Source organism: Polistes fuscatus, unplaced genomic scaffold (assembly GCF_010416935.1).
Source record: "Polistes fuscatus isolate 324 unplaced genomic scaffold, CU_Pfus_HIC Scaffold4, whole genome shotgun sequence".
Classification (NCBI taxonomy): Eukaryota; Metazoa; Arthropoda; class Insecta; order Hymenoptera; family Vespidae; genus Polistes; species Polistes fuscatus.
This window is the reverse complement of record NW_025113118.1, coordinates 3,760,274-3,776,507: the sequence shown is the minus strand read 5'-3', so window position 1 is coordinate 3,776,507 and position 16,234 is coordinate 3,760,274. Positions and strand designations below refer to the sequence as shown.

The following is a 16,234-nucleotide window of genomic DNA, read 5'->3' as shown; positions in this document are numbered from 1 at the left end:
TCTTAATGCACGTTTTGAGAAAAGAAAAAATTATCTTGGTATAATTATTTGTAATGTGTATATATACGAATATTCTATTAACCGAAATAATTGATAGATAAATCTCGTTTGCGTTGAATTTAATGATGGTAAATGACACGGATAGGACGATGCAAATGCATTCAACTCTTCTCTCTTCTACTCTCTTTTCTGTATATTATCAGCAATTAGGATGAACAAAAATAAATAATATTGAAAATCAAAAATGACAGACCAATATTGAGGAGATTTTATCAGCGATTAGAATGAAAAATACAAAATAATAAAACAAATGACGGACCAATTAAGAAGATTTATTGTCAAATAAATAAATAAATAAATAAATAAATAAAGATAGAAAAAACTAATCGGAAAATATTCTTATCGCATTTTTTATCTTGTCATAGGTAAAACGAATAACGCGTTGTTTGTTTTTTTCTTTTTCTTTTTCTTTTTCTTTTCAATTTTGTTTTAAATTTTTTTTTTACTTATTATTATTATTATCATTATCGTATACTACATTAACTATCGTATCCTAGGCGCCGCTTTCAAAAGTAGAGTAACAGGCGTGACTTGTGTCGACTATGGAAAAATTACGTGTACGTTGGATCGGTCGTATAAGATAAACCTACTTACTACTTACTTGGCTTTCGATACATCCTACGCGTGATCTAGTTTGTACAAAACGATTAGGTTAAACCTCGATCATTGTATGTGTATTTTCTATCGTCTAATAATTATATGATAAAAAAAAAAAAAAAGAAAAGAAAGAGAAACAAAAAACAAACAAACAAACCAAACCAAACAACGCGAAACTACTTATTGTCTCATCAAAATTGTATTATAATAACAAAAATAATATATTATCATATATAATAATTATAAAATCAATCGATAATAGAGTACGAACGATTAGGCCAATACGTATCCGTTAATTATAATTTCTGTCATGTAATAGTGGCAATTACATTTTATTTCAAAAAAGAAATAAAAAAAAAAGATAAAATATAACGACGTTTCCTATCTAATAAAAATTATCAACTATATATAAAATTAAAATAACTATAAACTGAATTGGTGAAAGTTTCAACGACGATGATTTATAGTCTTTCGATACAAATTTATACTTTCCAACTGCTGTAACAAGGGGACACATATACACACATGCATACGTTGTGTTATCTTTCTCTTTCTCTCTCTCTCTGTCTTTTTTCTTTTCTATCTCTGTTTCTCTTTCTATGCTATCGTGTTTTATTTGCGATGGTACATCAAAGTAGTTACCGGCAGATAATATTACACAGGTGTAAGAACACCGATAACAATACCATCCCACACGAGTCGCGAGTAAATACACCTCTTACGTAAAAACAGTAGTAACCCCATCATCATAATGTAGTATAGTTCTTTTTTCTCACTCTTCCCTTTTTTTTTTATCGCACTTTCATTTTTATCTCGATAGGAAAAGTTATAGGACGAAGGAAAATTATTATTATATGCCTCTTCCTTTTTGTTTCTTTTTCCTTTTTATTTTTCTTTTTTATCCTAGAAAACATCCTCGTGAGAATAAAAAATCAAAATTTATTATCTCAACATAAAAATATTTACTAATCGTAGTATAATCACCTCCACCCTTTGTTCGTTAAACAATTTTTTAGTGTTTCTTCGTTTTTTTCTTTTTCTTTCTTTCTTTCTTTATTATTTCTTTTTTATCATTAGGAAAAAATGTATACGACTATTAAACTTATTTAATCTAATTAGAAAAAAAAAAACAAAGAAAAAAGGGCAATATTATCTAACAAAAAATATTTCCCTATTTCTTTTTCTCCCTTAAATCTCCTCCCTCTCGCTCTTATTTTTTTTAATTACTTGCGTTTAAATATATTTATACAAATACAATTGTTCTTTTTTTTTTCTTAAAGTACGAATAACAACAAATAATAAAATTCGTGTTTTTAAAACGTTCTAACAACAACGTGATGTGATATAAAAGAAAAACTTTTCGTTGATATATATTAAAAACGAATGAAAACGAACGAAACGATGGAGTAGGGGAGAGGGAGGGGGACTAGGGGAGGGGAAAGGTGGGAACACATTGATTGGATTTGGATTTGGATTTGATTGAAGATGAAGAAGAAGAAGAAGTCGAGTGTGTATCGATGTTAATATAAACGGTTAAGAAAGAAGATTGAATCATCCAAGACGGGGCGTGGGCTTGCAGATGCTTATTAGTCGTCGTCGTTGTCGTCGTCGTCGTCGTGAAAGCGAAGCTTGACTTGAATTCGTGGGATGTTGTATTTCGTTGCATCCTGATCTCTCTAAAGAGGTGCGGTTTCGCGTGGTCTCGCGTGGGATATTATTATTTGTACACACACACACACATATATATATATATATATTTAAGGACGTTACAAACGATGATAATAATTGCAACGACAATATCCGTCATATCTACGAATAATTATTCATTCCTTTAAAATATACATTAAAATAATATTAATAATTATTTGTACATACACATGCACACATATATATTTAAAGACATTACAAACAATGATAATAATTGCAACGACAACATCCGTAATATCTACGAATAATTATTCATTCTTTTAAAATATACATTAAAATAATAAAATAATAATAATAATTATTATTATTATTTGTACACAAATATGTACACATACATATTCAAAGACACTACAAACAATGATAATAATTGCAACGACAATATCCGTCATATCTACGAATAATTTATATTCATTCCTTTAAAATATACATTAAAATAATAAAATATTAATAATAATAATAATAATCGTTTTTATTTCTAGATACGACCTAAATAAAAAAAAATTCTTCAGCGAAAACAAGAAAAAAAAAAGAGAAAGAAAATAAAAAAAGATTAATAGACAAGAAAAAAAGAAAAGAATCTTGCGAACGAATAGACGTCTAATAATTCACCTGTTAATGCGGTGGACAGGGGGCTAGGGGCAAGGGGTGGGGTCATTTATCCTAGATTAAATATGGTATACGAATCCATGTATATGTATGAAGATCGATGACGACAATTCAAAGTTGATCTATCCTTGTTTTGAAGAACAGAGAATCGTGATAGTGGTATTAGTATTAATAGAAATGGCAGAAACGATTAATAATGATTGTTACAACAGTTAGTTGGATAGTTAGTAGTTACTTATTAGCAGTTTCTCTCATGTCAGTGTTTCGTCAGAGTCGTCCGAACGTGACCAAGTTGTCGAACGAGATTTCTCATAAGGGGGAGAGGAGGGGGTTGGCAGGGAAAGATAAAAAAAAATGACAAAATATGGATCAATCGATCAACCGATCGATCAGTTCTTTTTTTCTGATTTTATACCTTTCCCACTTTTTTTTCGAAAACCAAGCAGGTAAATGATAATAACTGTCCTTGTGATGCAATCTATTGGTATGACTGTATGTGTACGTGTATAATGTATATAACGAGTAAATGTGTGTAATGAAAGGGTTATTCTTCTTTTATAGGAACGATTAGGTATGAATTTACACGGTTGTAGAAGATGATAAAGTACATATTTTTTTCCCCTAGGTTAATAAATGCAAATGAATCTATTTATACATTGTATTTACCATCTGCACTTTGCATAGAAATAATATTTTACGATAAGCGTATTTTTATGTCAATACTTATTCATACTTATCCTATTTAAGATTGATTGTCAGTTACTTTTTTTTTTCTTCTTGTAAATGACGATAGTTTGTAAATGAATTATTGATATAGGTCAATATACCTTTAAAATTGTGACAAAATAAATAAAATAATTAACCGGATGATATTAGAAAAGAGTATAGAAATATTTGAAAGTATTGATACAATAATTCTTCATAAAAAAAAAAAATAATGTGTTAACATATATATATATCAAGGCTGTTAATGTGTTATAAAACTGTTAATATATTAACAAAGTTAAAACCACTTTTACCTACTTATTATAATTATATATATATATACATATATTATTTTAATTTTATTTTTCATTAATTTTTGTTTCGTTCACATGACAGGTTTCCCGAATTTACAAGGACCGATCAATTGGAAATCCTGTTAGCATATTCGTAACAAAAATTGTACACGCTGACAAAGTATTTGGAAAAAGTTATGACGATAATTACGAGGTAACTGCTATAGACATGTTGAATCAATTTTGTCGTTGGCAAAAAATTAACAATCCCGATGAACCATCACCAGAACATCACGATGTGGCATTACTTCTCACCAGGTTTGTTAAAATACAAATTCACACAAAGATTCAAAAGTATTCCTAAATGATTTCTTTTTTCAAATCAACCCACCCCTACTCCTTTTTAGATAATTTTTATTTTATTTTCAAATCAAACCTAATATATAATGAACAATTATTTAAATGAGTATATTTAGATAAAGCTTATATCCCAATACCGATAGAAACTTTAGACCCAATTTTTTATTACTACGAACTTATAATAATTAATGATAAGAATATTAAGTTATATATATTTTTAGACATAACCTGTGCCTTAATCCTGGAGGAATACGTTGCGATACACTTGGTCTTGCCGAATTAGGCAAAATGTGTTCCCCAGATGCGTCCTGTGCAATCGTACAAGACAATGGTTTAGCTGCAGCGTTCACTATAGCTCACGAAATCGGTCATGTGTAAGTGAAAACAAATAATACATTTCATTTATTACTTTTCAACGAGATAAAATATTTTTATTTAAATTAAAAAAAAAACGATATATATATATATATATATATTTTATTTTATTTTAATTTATCGTTTAGTTTAAACATGCCGCACGACGACGATTCCAAATGCGACGAATTTCGTAATCATTCGAGAATACACAAAGTCATGTTCAGGATGCTGGACGATGAAACCTTTCCTTGGGAATGGTCTAGATGTTCACGTCATTACGTTACAGAATTTCTCGAGTAAGTAGAACATAGATTATCAAAATGGTCAAAGAGATCGGTTCTATTTGAGGGTCACCCTGTATAATAATCAACGCGAAACGTTCACCCTCTTTGGAAAGTTCAACTTCTTTCTTGGACAGTCGTATACAGTGTGACGATGATGACTCATTTATCGCTTAACTCAATAAGGAGACACTTTCTTGTTCTCTTATATACGAGGATTAAATAAAAGCTAAGAGAATGATTTGTCTCTGCCAAAGATAATAATAATAATAATAGGAAAAGGAAAAAAAGAAGAAGATGATGAAGAAGAGAATAACGAATCGACTCAATTTCAAAAATGTTGCAGTAGTTACTGTCATCGTCTATTTGAATTGACCCAACGAGTTATTACACTTTCGTTCAATGTAAAGAATGTTTCACGAGTCGAATCTTATTGGAATATATTTCTATAGTTGTTTTTCTTTTTTCTTCTCAACAAAACATACTTAACTTCTGTATTATGTGGGTATCATAGAAAAAAAATAATTTCAACTTCCGAGTTTCGTTTTTTCTGATATAAAATTATCGGACGTAGAAAATTTGCCGTTAACTCATGTTTGCATTGTTTCACGTAGAATAAGATTTTCTTTTAATAGAAATATATATTTTCAAATTGTTGTCCGATACAGTAGGAATATAAAATGAAAAAAAGAAAAAAAAAACATTAACGTTATTCGATTAAAGTGTCAAATAATATACAAGGATTAAAATCGTATTTATTAAAAGATACAAATTTCATCTTATAATAGAAAACACACATTCGTAGAAAGGTTGAATGAATTCAGTTCGGTCCCGTGAGCACTGTATAAAGTGAGCCAGTGTTACAAGTTTTTCTCTCTCAAAGCAGAAGAGAAGAGCTTCCTTTGCTTCTCCCCGCTTAGGAATCCGGTTTCGCGAGATTCTAACTGAAGAGTTCTTTTACCGAGCACAGGGTGTTGTTTCGTTCATTTCCAAAAGTTAAACTTTAATTTAATTAAGATCGATCCAACACGATAATAATATAGAAATTCATTTTCTCGATAGAAATTTCATGATATATAATATAGTACATACTTAAAACACTAATCTAAAATAAAATTGACTTTTGTATTGAATTTGATTACAGAACAGATCGTGCCAACTGTCTATTGGATGAACCCAGCAAAAGTATACAAAAGCCAGACGCAGCACGACTACCGGGAATTGATTATCCACAAAACAAACAATGCGAATTGGTATTCGGTCTAGGATCGAAGATTTGCCATGACATGGTGAGTAATGGTAAGTCAAAAACGTTCCTTCGAACGATTACAGAATAAGGAGTAAACTATTAACTATAATTAACACTTTTCTATCAAGAAATTAAAAAAAAAAGTCAATAAATTAACAAATTCTAATATTGATTGATCGATGTACGCGTACGTAAAAAAAAAGTAAATGAAACAATTGGTCGATTATCGGCCAGTCAGTGTGCAGGACACTATGGTGTACCGTTCCAATGTGGGACAACCTGTGTCACACAGAACACACACCCTGGGCAGATGGTACGAGCTGTGGTAGAGGAAAATGGTGTCAACGTGGTGAATGCGTATCACAAATTGATTTAAATCCTATTGACGGAGAATGGGGTCCATGGGGTCCTTACGGGGAATGTTCACGCACCTGTAGCGGCGGAATTAAGAAAAGATATCGGGAATGTGATAATCCACCGCCACAAAATGGTGGAAATTATTGCGTGGGTGAACAAGTCAATTACGAAAGTTGTGGAACTAAGGAATGTCCACCTGGTAGTCCAGATTTTAGGTATGAACACAAATCAAATGATCATTTTCATTTTAATCTGTTCAAAATTATCCACGCCTAAGGAATCAAATGTTTTATCGGAGTTGTTCGTTATTAGGGAACAACAGTGTCAGGAATTCAACAATAACAATCTTAACATCCCTAATCTAGCGAGGGATGTAATTTGGCACGCGAAATACGCTCGGAGTGAGTTTCATTTTTAATCTATATCATAATATAAAAATTTACAATATAAAATAATACAACATTAACGAATTATTTTGAGATAACTGCATTCATTCACACACATTTGCAATATTTTTAACATTATTTTTATATACTTATTTTTTTTTTTTTTAAATGCAACATTACATTATCGCAAATGCTGTTCTTGCTTTAATTTTTTATATTTAAAAACGCATGAAGAAGGACGTATAGGACATGACTATGAATGAAACTAAACGATAACTGAAAAACTTAACATTTGGCAGATAAGCTTTCATGTTTATATATTATAAACCGTCAGATAAAGTAACTGCGTGCATATGGTAAAAGAAACTTTTCAAACAACTTTAATAATGTGAATTGGGTGATATTATTATTATTATTAATCACATTTGGATTGCTCGATCAAAAAAAAAAAAAGAAAATAAAAGATACCTTATTTTAATATTCGAAGTCTAAATAAATTTCGAAAATTCATTAAATAATATCTTAAGATACGCAAGAGTGGTGCTACGTAATTATATCGTCTGTGTTCAATCAAAAATCATAAACTTAACATTTGCGTTATAATCCGAGTTAAATGAAGTTAATTATAAAAATTAGGTTTGATAAAAAGTATGCTTATTTTTCTTAATGCTCGTTAAAACATTACTATCGATACTTTTATATATACTTGACGATTGATAAATTTAATAAAAGTAATTTTTCTCGATGAAAATAAATAGATCAAAATATAGTATTGTGTGTAATGATTTTTGATTGGTAATAGATAATATAATGATCAACAACATTTCCTACTCGATCGCTTCTGCATGGCATGAATTCTGGTTGGTCATACATATATCGTTGAATTTTACTTATAATAGTATAAAATCGTTATAATTACGTTCCAGTACAACCGGAAGATCGTTGCAAATTGTATTGTCAAGTAGAGGGCAATCAGTATTACATGCTTCGCGATAAAGTGATCGACGGTACGCCCTGCGGACCGGACACGTTTCATCTCTGCGTGAACGGTCGTTGCAAACCCGCAGGATGCGATAACATTTTAGATTCGACAGCAGAACTCGACACATGTGGGGTATGCCGTGGTGACAATTCAACATGCCAGAGAATAAATGGTTCTTACAATGTAACCGCTTACGGATATAACAGAGTTACCAAGATACCTGCTGGAAGTAGCAACATCGATATCAGACAACATGGCTGGTTTAAATCCCATTATGATGATAATTACCTTGGTAAGATGTGTATGGTATTATATAATTAGGGTTTATCACACACACACACACACAATATATTGATAATATTTATTTAGATTCTTTAAATATTTAACAATTTACAGTATCATTATTTTTGAAACCGTTTCAAGCCCTAAATCTGCGTACATATGTATACAACAAAAAGTGCATCCAAAATCATATTTATCATAAAGTGCATCATTGATTGCAAGCCTGGAGTTATTTTTTTTTAAATTTATCAAATAATAATAATAATAATAATAATAATATATACATGAAAAAACGATCAAGTATTTTTATCTCAATGCCATAAAGTTAATATAAAGATAATTCTTTTAATTGTTATTATTATTTCTTTCTCTTTTCTTTTTTTAATTTAAATTTGAGCGAACAAATTTATTTATACAAATATTTAGTAAAAATCAAAGCTAGCGATTTGTCCTTCAATTAATCAAAGATAGTATCATTCGTCGTAAATCAATGAACATCAGTTTTTTTAATAAAAATATTTGCTGACCTCTGATCTATATTATAATTTTATCTCACTTAGCAATAAACAATATAAATGATTGAATTATATTTGTAGCTTTACGTCTCGGTGAACATGGGGAGTATATACTAAATGGAAATTTCGTTATAATGCATAAAAAGGTTGTAGTATTTCCTGGTGTTACGATTGAATACAGTGGACCTAAATCCATCATCGAAAGATTAAATAGTTCACGACCTATTAGCACGGATTTGATTTTAGAAGTAGGTAGTATTACTTCAAAATAATTAAAATAATATTTCAATGAATCTTATTTTTTTAATCCCCCCAAAAAATATATTCTTGGTGAACGAATAAAAAAATATAAATAATAATTATTAAATATTGCATATATAAATTTTCTTATTATATATAGTGCATGTAAAAGTTATAAACATATATGTATACGTATATACCATAAGCAAAAAAATATCAATTTAGTATACAGGATGAAATATTTGATACAAAACGTTTAAATGTCTTCGTTTAGAGACAATTTAATTTATAGAACTTAAATTAAATTATTTTAACATAATTTTTCTTATTTTACTCGTCCACCAAAAATATCATATAAAATAATACAAAATTTTTAATTATACAATATTTGTGTGTATAATTTTTAGGTATTATCAGTTGAAATGTTGCATCCACCGCAGATAACATATGAATATACCGTACCAAAAAAAATATTAAACAGTTACAAATGGGTATTGCGCGAATGGTCACAATGTAGTCGTATGTGCCAAGGTACGAAATATCGTAAAGCTGAATGTAGAAGTACCGAAAACGAGGACGTCGTAACTGACGATTATTGTCGTGCTGTTGATAATAGAATAAAACCAAGAGAAGAAAGTCAAATGTGTAATAGCCATTGTATGTTACAGTAAGTTATCATCGTGTCGTAGAAAAATGAGAGAGATTATTTTTAAACCAAAATTCTAAATTAAAAAACTTTCTATTCTCAAATAAAAAACAATAAAAAAATAAATAAACAAAATTGTTACTTTTAGATGGCAAATAACATCGGAATCAGAATGTTCAAGTCATTGCGGTAACGGAACTCGCATAGTTACAACTAGATGCGAACAAATTTTCTTGTATTCCAATCATCCAGTACGTTCATTACCTGACCATTTATGTTCTCATTTGAAAAGACCTAACGAATTGGAACCATGTGAAGGTCCATGTAATGATGTTCATTGGAAATATAGCGAATGGGGAGCATGCAGTGTAACGTGTGGAGGTGGTATTCAATATAGAATGGCAACGTGTGTTGATTCGAATGATAGACAAGTATTAAACGAAACTTGTGCCGGTCAAAAAAAGAGATTGAAAAATATCTGCGGTCAAGAAGCTTGTCCCAAATGGACATTCGGTGAATGGAGCAAAGTAAGATTTAAAACATTGCAATTTTTCTATCGATTTTTATATACGTAAAAATATATAATATTATTATATGTTAATATATTTTGTTATTGTATTTAATTTTAATTTATATGTATTCGATGAAATATAATATATAAAAGGGATATATTATTTATGATAGTGCTCGGTCAGCTGTGGCATTGGAGAACGTCATAGATCTTATTGGTGTCACGTGGAAAATCGTATTGTTCCTCATAGCAATTGCAACGGCACTTTACAACAATTTTCAATTAAAGAAATTTGCGATGCTGGGCCTTGTTACTCTTGGCAAGTTGCCGATTGGAATCCGGTAAATTTTATATTATAATTATTATACCATATATTATAAACCTAGTCAATCGTTAATTAAAAAAATACAAACACAGTACATGATTCTATATAATTTTGTGGTATTCTTATTTTTACAAAAATAACTTAATAGACGTATTAATAACATTATTAATTGTACAAATAAATTATTAACGAATTGTATTTTTTATCATTTTTATTCAGTGTTCAGTAACCTGTGGAGAAGGAATTAAAACGAGAAAAGTTATTTGTAAAGGTACGGATGGTTCAATCGGTGACAAATGTTTACCATCGAATAAACCGGAAAATTGGACTTCCTGCATATTAAAACCATGTATTACAGGGGTAAAATCAATGAATTTTCTTGTATACATATGTATATATTATGTTTCAAATATTTTGCAAATTTAAATCAATAATTGTTTACGTGTTTATACAGACAAATCAAATAATATATTCTAATATACCACACGAAGAATTCTATCCTCAAGATAACGAGATAGATAGCAATGGTATTAGTTTTCATCCAGTTAATAAATGGGTCACTGGGTCATTTGGAAAGGTTTGTTCTACTTTTAATGATTATAATAAATCAAGAAAAAAAAATATGTATATATATATTGTACATGTAAAATTATAATGTTAGTATAATGAATTTTTTTATATTCATATATATATTTTTTTTTTTCTTCACAATGAATTTAATTATACTATAATAATATAGAAAATTATAATGAAAAATAAAAAGTATGAAAAATGATATACCGTATGTTTTATAAAATAAAGTGTTCACAACCATGCAACGGTGGATTCAAGACAAGAACAGTAAAATGTATTTCAATGGAAACAAACATGTACATTAATGAAAATCTTTGCAATCCTGATGAAAAACCAGATAATACGATTACCTGTAATCGTCATCTATGTCCGATTTGGAACACTGGAGATTGGAGTGAGGTATGTTGAACGAATTCAATCGAACTCGTTTTGATAATTATTCTTCAACTAAATACAGATAAATAGAAAATTGAGAGAGAGAGAGAGAGATTTTTTTGCTTTCTGATGAGAAATTCATCCTATACCAATTCGTTTACACAGTGTAGCGTTAAATGTGGTAATGGAATCCAACGTCGACAAGTACGATGTCAAAGTCCACGAGGAGGGGTTTTAAACGATAAAGAATGTTCAAGTAATAGGAGACCAAAACCTAAAGATACCAAACAATGTCATCAATCTTGTCGAACGACTAACAATCAAGGCAATCAGAATAATCATCATCCAAAAGTTAGCATCATTCGTAGATGGAAAAAGTCCAGTTGGTCTGCTGTAAGTATATAAACCAACCAAAAAAAAACGTAACTCAAATATTATAAAGTAAAATGAGAAAAAAGAAAAAGAAATGATATTGTGATGAAAGATCACTGATCAATTGGGGTTCTTTAGGATGGTTACAAATTGTCTAAATATTTTCCAGTGTTCAAAAACGTGCGGAGGTGGAATAAGAACACGAAGAATAGAATGCATGATGAGCATAGGAAAGGATGGATTGGAAAGGCCAGTGAGCGATGAACAGTGCACTAAAATAGCTGGCCTAAAAAAACCAAAAACTGAGAGACAATGTCAACGTAAACCATGCAATTATGGTTATATGTGGCAAGAGGGACCCTGGTCGGAGGTATAAAATACTCCTATCTCGACAAAAGATACAACCATAACTATCATTCATCTTTTAAGTTCAACCTGTATAAAATGTTCATTTACCAATGAATTGTTATTGAATAATTCAAACGCACTCAAATGTTTCAAATAGAAAAATATACGACTTATATATATAAAGTATTACATTCAACTCGACAATAAAACATAATAATATTATATTTTTCAAGTGTTCGGCAGAATGTGGGGATGGTGTTAAACGACGTAATGTAACATGCCATAAAGTTAACCGTTACGGTTGGACTGATCCAGAAACAACTAAAGGTTGTTCAATGAATAAGAGACTTCATACAGAAGAAACATGTAAATTGCGTGAATGTAATGATACATATATTTGGAAAACTAGCGATTGGAAGAAAGTACGTAATGAATTATTCTTACAATGAAATATTTAAATATCATAAATATGTTACACAAACATACAAGTCAAAAATATATAATATTTTTATTTAAGTATAAACGAAATAATAATATCTTGTAGTATATCGTTAATTAATAACTAATTAAAATAACAATTATTTGATATAATTAATTGCAGTGCAGTCAACCGTGTGGTTTTAAAGGTAAACAAATACGTAAAGTATTTTGTGTCGACAGAAATGGTAAACCAGCATCAAAATGCCCATTAAGCTTAAAACCTAAATATAAACGCAATTGTAATCAACGAAGATGTCTTCCTCTCACCTGTATTGAAGCAAAGAAACGTTTCTCGACTACCAAGGATGGAGAATATTCTCTATTTATTGGTGGAAAACTAATGTCTATTTATTGTCATGAAATGTCGACTTTCAAACCACGAGAATATTTAACATTACCGGCTGGTGATCGAGATAATTATGCTGAAATATATGATAAGAGGTACTATAAATAAATATATTAATATTTCATTTATTATATATAATAATAATAATAATAATAATTAATATATATTTTAAATAATAATCTTAGATAGTAAAATTACTGATAAAATAGACTGTGAAAGCAGTAAGATTCAATATTTAACCGTTCTCCAAAAAATAAAAGTAAAAAAAAATTTCACGTTTATTTTTATATTGCATATGTATATGTATGTAAATGATGATCTTTCTAATTGTTTTAAAAATAGGCTACGATATCCAGAAACATGTCCTTACGATGGAGAAAGGAACGATAGTTGTAATTGTTTCACTCATGGAAGGACAATATCAGGTGTAACAATGTTCAAGAGAGTTCGTTTGGATCCTATCAAATTATATATTATAGGTAAACAAAAGATATTTATTCTCTTTTTTTTTCTTCAATTAATACATATAAACGTACTTTTCATTTATTTTTGCATGCTAAAAAAAAATGTTGATCATTTATTTTTCTTTGTTATTAATTAACAGCTGACGATTATACATTTTCTCGAACTAAAGGATTAAATCGAGTCGAATTTGGTAAAGCAGGAGATTGTTATAGTACTCGTTATTGTCCTCAAGGTCGTTTCAGCATTAATTTGGGTGGTACATATTTAAGCTTGTCACGAGAAGTTTCTTGGACTAATACAACGTCTAGTACTGTTCTCTCGATCAATAAAATAGTGAGCATTTCAAGATGATTTTATTTATTTTCTATTAAATTGCCTTATTCTTTTTTAGAATAAAGTTAGAATGAAAATAAAATTAACAAACAAACAAAAAATTAATCTTTTTAGAATGATCAACAAGTTATTGGTAAATGTGGCGGTGATTGCGGATTTTGTATACCGAAGACAGGTTTGAAACTGGATGTTTTACCACCTTAATCGGTAAAATAACACTTCGTTTGATTCAGGTCTGTATTCTAATTATTTATTTTCACATTTATTTTATTAATAATAATTAAAAAGTAATAATTTTTTTTTAATATCTATTACATTTGTTATTAATATAAATAATTGACATATGAATTTTACAAATGTTTTTACAGTTTCCAGGAAATACTGGAGGGATTTGAAAAAGTCTTCCATACAGAGAAATGTCTCTAAAAGAAAATTAATTAGGGCATTGTTATTGGACAGCAAGAGTTGCCTAAAATGATTGCCTGAAATTACTTCTTATCGCCATATTTATCTTTTTTTCTTTGCAAATACGCTTTAATGAAAATTCAGCAAGAAAAAAAATGGTGAAAGAAGAACAATAACGAAGAGACTTTTTTTTTTTATATCGCGTAAAACAAAATACACACATATATATATATGCTTATATATAACAAAAAAGAAGAAGAAGAAGAAGAAGGATAGAACGAATCATTTTTAGAGTTATATCTATTGTTTTGCCAAAGAATGCGAGAGAACAAAAATGAATAACGACATTACGTACTGTATAAGTATACATCGTCGTGACTAGGAATCATTAGAATTATATCTAAGGTCGCATTTATACTTTTTGAAACCCTTAGGTGCGCTGTTACATCGATATCAGCCTTTAAACATATATATATTTTTTTTTACTCGTTTATTTATTGAAAATAAATGATTGATATTTCCATGAAGCCTTATTTTAATAAAATACACACAGGTATACGCATATGTTTGCAATATGAGAAATTAAAAACATTAAATAAATTCGACATTTCAAAAATAAAATAAAAATATTATTAAATTAAATAGTATATGCGTTTGATTTTTACTTTGATTACAGCAAACATACTGCATATACCTGCAGATATTTGCATTTTTAAAAAATGCATAAGAATAAATGGGTTAAAATTTAAATTCAAAAAGAAAAATAATAATGATAACTAAAAGAACATTTTTTTTCTGGATTGATTTTTACATTAGTCAATATCTTAAGATGTTGTTTATTTTTTAGAAATGAATATAAAAAATATGGGCTCCATAAAAATTAATATTGCTCGATTAGCACCTAATACATTTGTTAAGTATTAAATGCGGTCCTTATCATGTTCATCAGTATACATAGATCGAGGGATTAATCAAAATCATCACTGCCTCACTTATTCTGAATCGTTCCTTACGAAACAAAATAAATATTGTTCGTATGCTCTCTCTCTCTCTATCTCGTGCGCAAAGAAAAGAAAAAGAAAACAGAGAAAAAAAAAAGAAAAGAAAAGATACAAGGCGGGCCAAAAGTTTTTTAAGTAATTATTAAAATTAATTACTTAAGGCAATTTAAACTAATTACTTTTTTTCCGTTAGATCTTTTAAAACGCAAATCTAACGAAAAGTATAAAATATGTATAGAAAAGTGGTAATTGATTTAAAAAGAAAAAACGAAAAATCATCTAATAATTTAAGGTACCAACGCACTATATAACTGACTTAATTATTTTTATGCACTGCCATACTTATATCTTCCACGACGGATACACAAATGAACATAGAAACATACGTAATTATAACATAAACGAATTAACTTACGCGAAAAGAATTTTCTAAAAAAAAGAAAACAAAAAACATATTTGATCGTAAAGGAAATTCATAATATTAATAAACCGTATAAAAATAAATTACATAATAGTAGAGAACGACGTGTTCAAGAAACAGTCGTTAGTCATGTTATTGTTTAAAAATGCAAATTTTTTAACGCCATAGTATTTTTTCTTTTAATTTTTATTATTGACTATATAATAATTACGTTAATATGTTAAGTTTCGCAGCGTTAACAAATTAACAATTCTCGAAACACAACCGAACAGTATGTAATAATATTAATAATAATAATAATAATAAAATAATTATAATAATAATAATAATAATAATAATAATAATAAATAATAATAATAATAATAATTAATATTAAAAAAAAAATAACAGTAGTAATAATAATAGTAATAATAGTAATGGTAATAGTATTTCGAAAACTACGAAGGCTAAAAAATTAATAATAATTAGATGAATTTGTGTTTTGATATAGAAAAAAAAAAGAAACAGAACAAAACATAGCCTGACGTAATTCTTTATTATTATTGTTTTTCTTTTTTCTCATTCTCTCTCTCTCTCTCTCTCTCTCTCTCTCTTTCTTTCTCTTTTTTTACTTATTCGATCTTACTTAGTTAATGAAACAAAAAAATGCAAATGAG

The 16,234-nt window shown here is 28.7% G+C and overlaps 1 protein-coding gene across 2 annotated transcripts in view; it reads left to right on the top strand.

Annotated features, from left to right (window-relative positions):
- Positions 1 to 15,218, top strand: part of LOC122520864 (A disintegrin and metalloproteinase with thrombospondin motifs 9) — an 81,649-nt gene extending 66,431 nt beyond the window's left edge. Inside the window, exons 8-29 of one of the 2 annotated variants that reach the window (XM_043641182.1) lie at positions 4,072 to 4,286; positions 4,550 to 4,702; positions 4,832 to 4,981; positions 6,111 to 6,255; positions 6,450 to 6,787; positions 6,885 to 6,973; positions 7,885 to 8,232; positions 8,819 to 8,985; positions 9,385 to 9,644; positions 9,772 to 10,150; positions 10,308 to 10,475; positions 10,679 to 10,819; positions 10,914 to 11,036; positions 11,261 to 11,431; positions 11,573 to 11,800; positions 11,949 to 12,149; positions 12,361 to 12,549; positions 12,729 to 13,048; positions 13,296 to 13,432; positions 13,558 to 13,751; positions 13,866 to 13,984; positions 14,120 to 15,218. In XM_043641182.1, coding sequence (XP_043497117.1) covers positions 4,072 to 4,286; positions 4,550 to 4,702; positions 4,832 to 4,981; positions 6,111 to 6,255; positions 6,450 to 6,787; positions 6,885 to 6,973; positions 7,885 to 8,232; positions 8,819 to 8,985; positions 9,385 to 9,644; positions 9,772 to 10,150; positions 10,308 to 10,475; positions 10,679 to 10,819; positions 10,914 to 11,036; positions 11,261 to 11,431; positions 11,573 to 11,800; positions 11,949 to 12,149; positions 12,361 to 12,549; positions 12,729 to 13,048; positions 13,296 to 13,432; positions 13,558 to 13,751; positions 13,866 to 13,955 — 4,206 coding nt within the window. In that variant the 3' untranslated portion in view covers positions 13,956 to 13,984; positions 14,120 to 15,218. Of the gene's footprint in view, positions 1 to 4,071; positions 4,287 to 4,549; positions 4,703 to 4,831; positions 4,982 to 6,110; positions 6,266 to 6,449; positions 6,788 to 6,884; positions 6,974 to 7,884; positions 8,233 to 8,818; positions 8,986 to 9,384; positions 9,645 to 9,771; positions 10,151 to 10,307; positions 10,476 to 10,678; positions 10,820 to 10,913; positions 11,037 to 11,260; positions 11,432 to 11,572; positions 11,801 to 11,948; positions 12,150 to 12,360; positions 12,550 to 12,728; positions 13,049 to 13,295; positions 13,433 to 13,557; positions 13,752 to 13,865; positions 13,985 to 14,119 lie in introns of both variants that reach the window. The other variant, XM_043641181.1, reaches the window with a different exon arrangement.
- Positions 15,219 to 16,234: the final 1,016 nt, after the last annotated feature.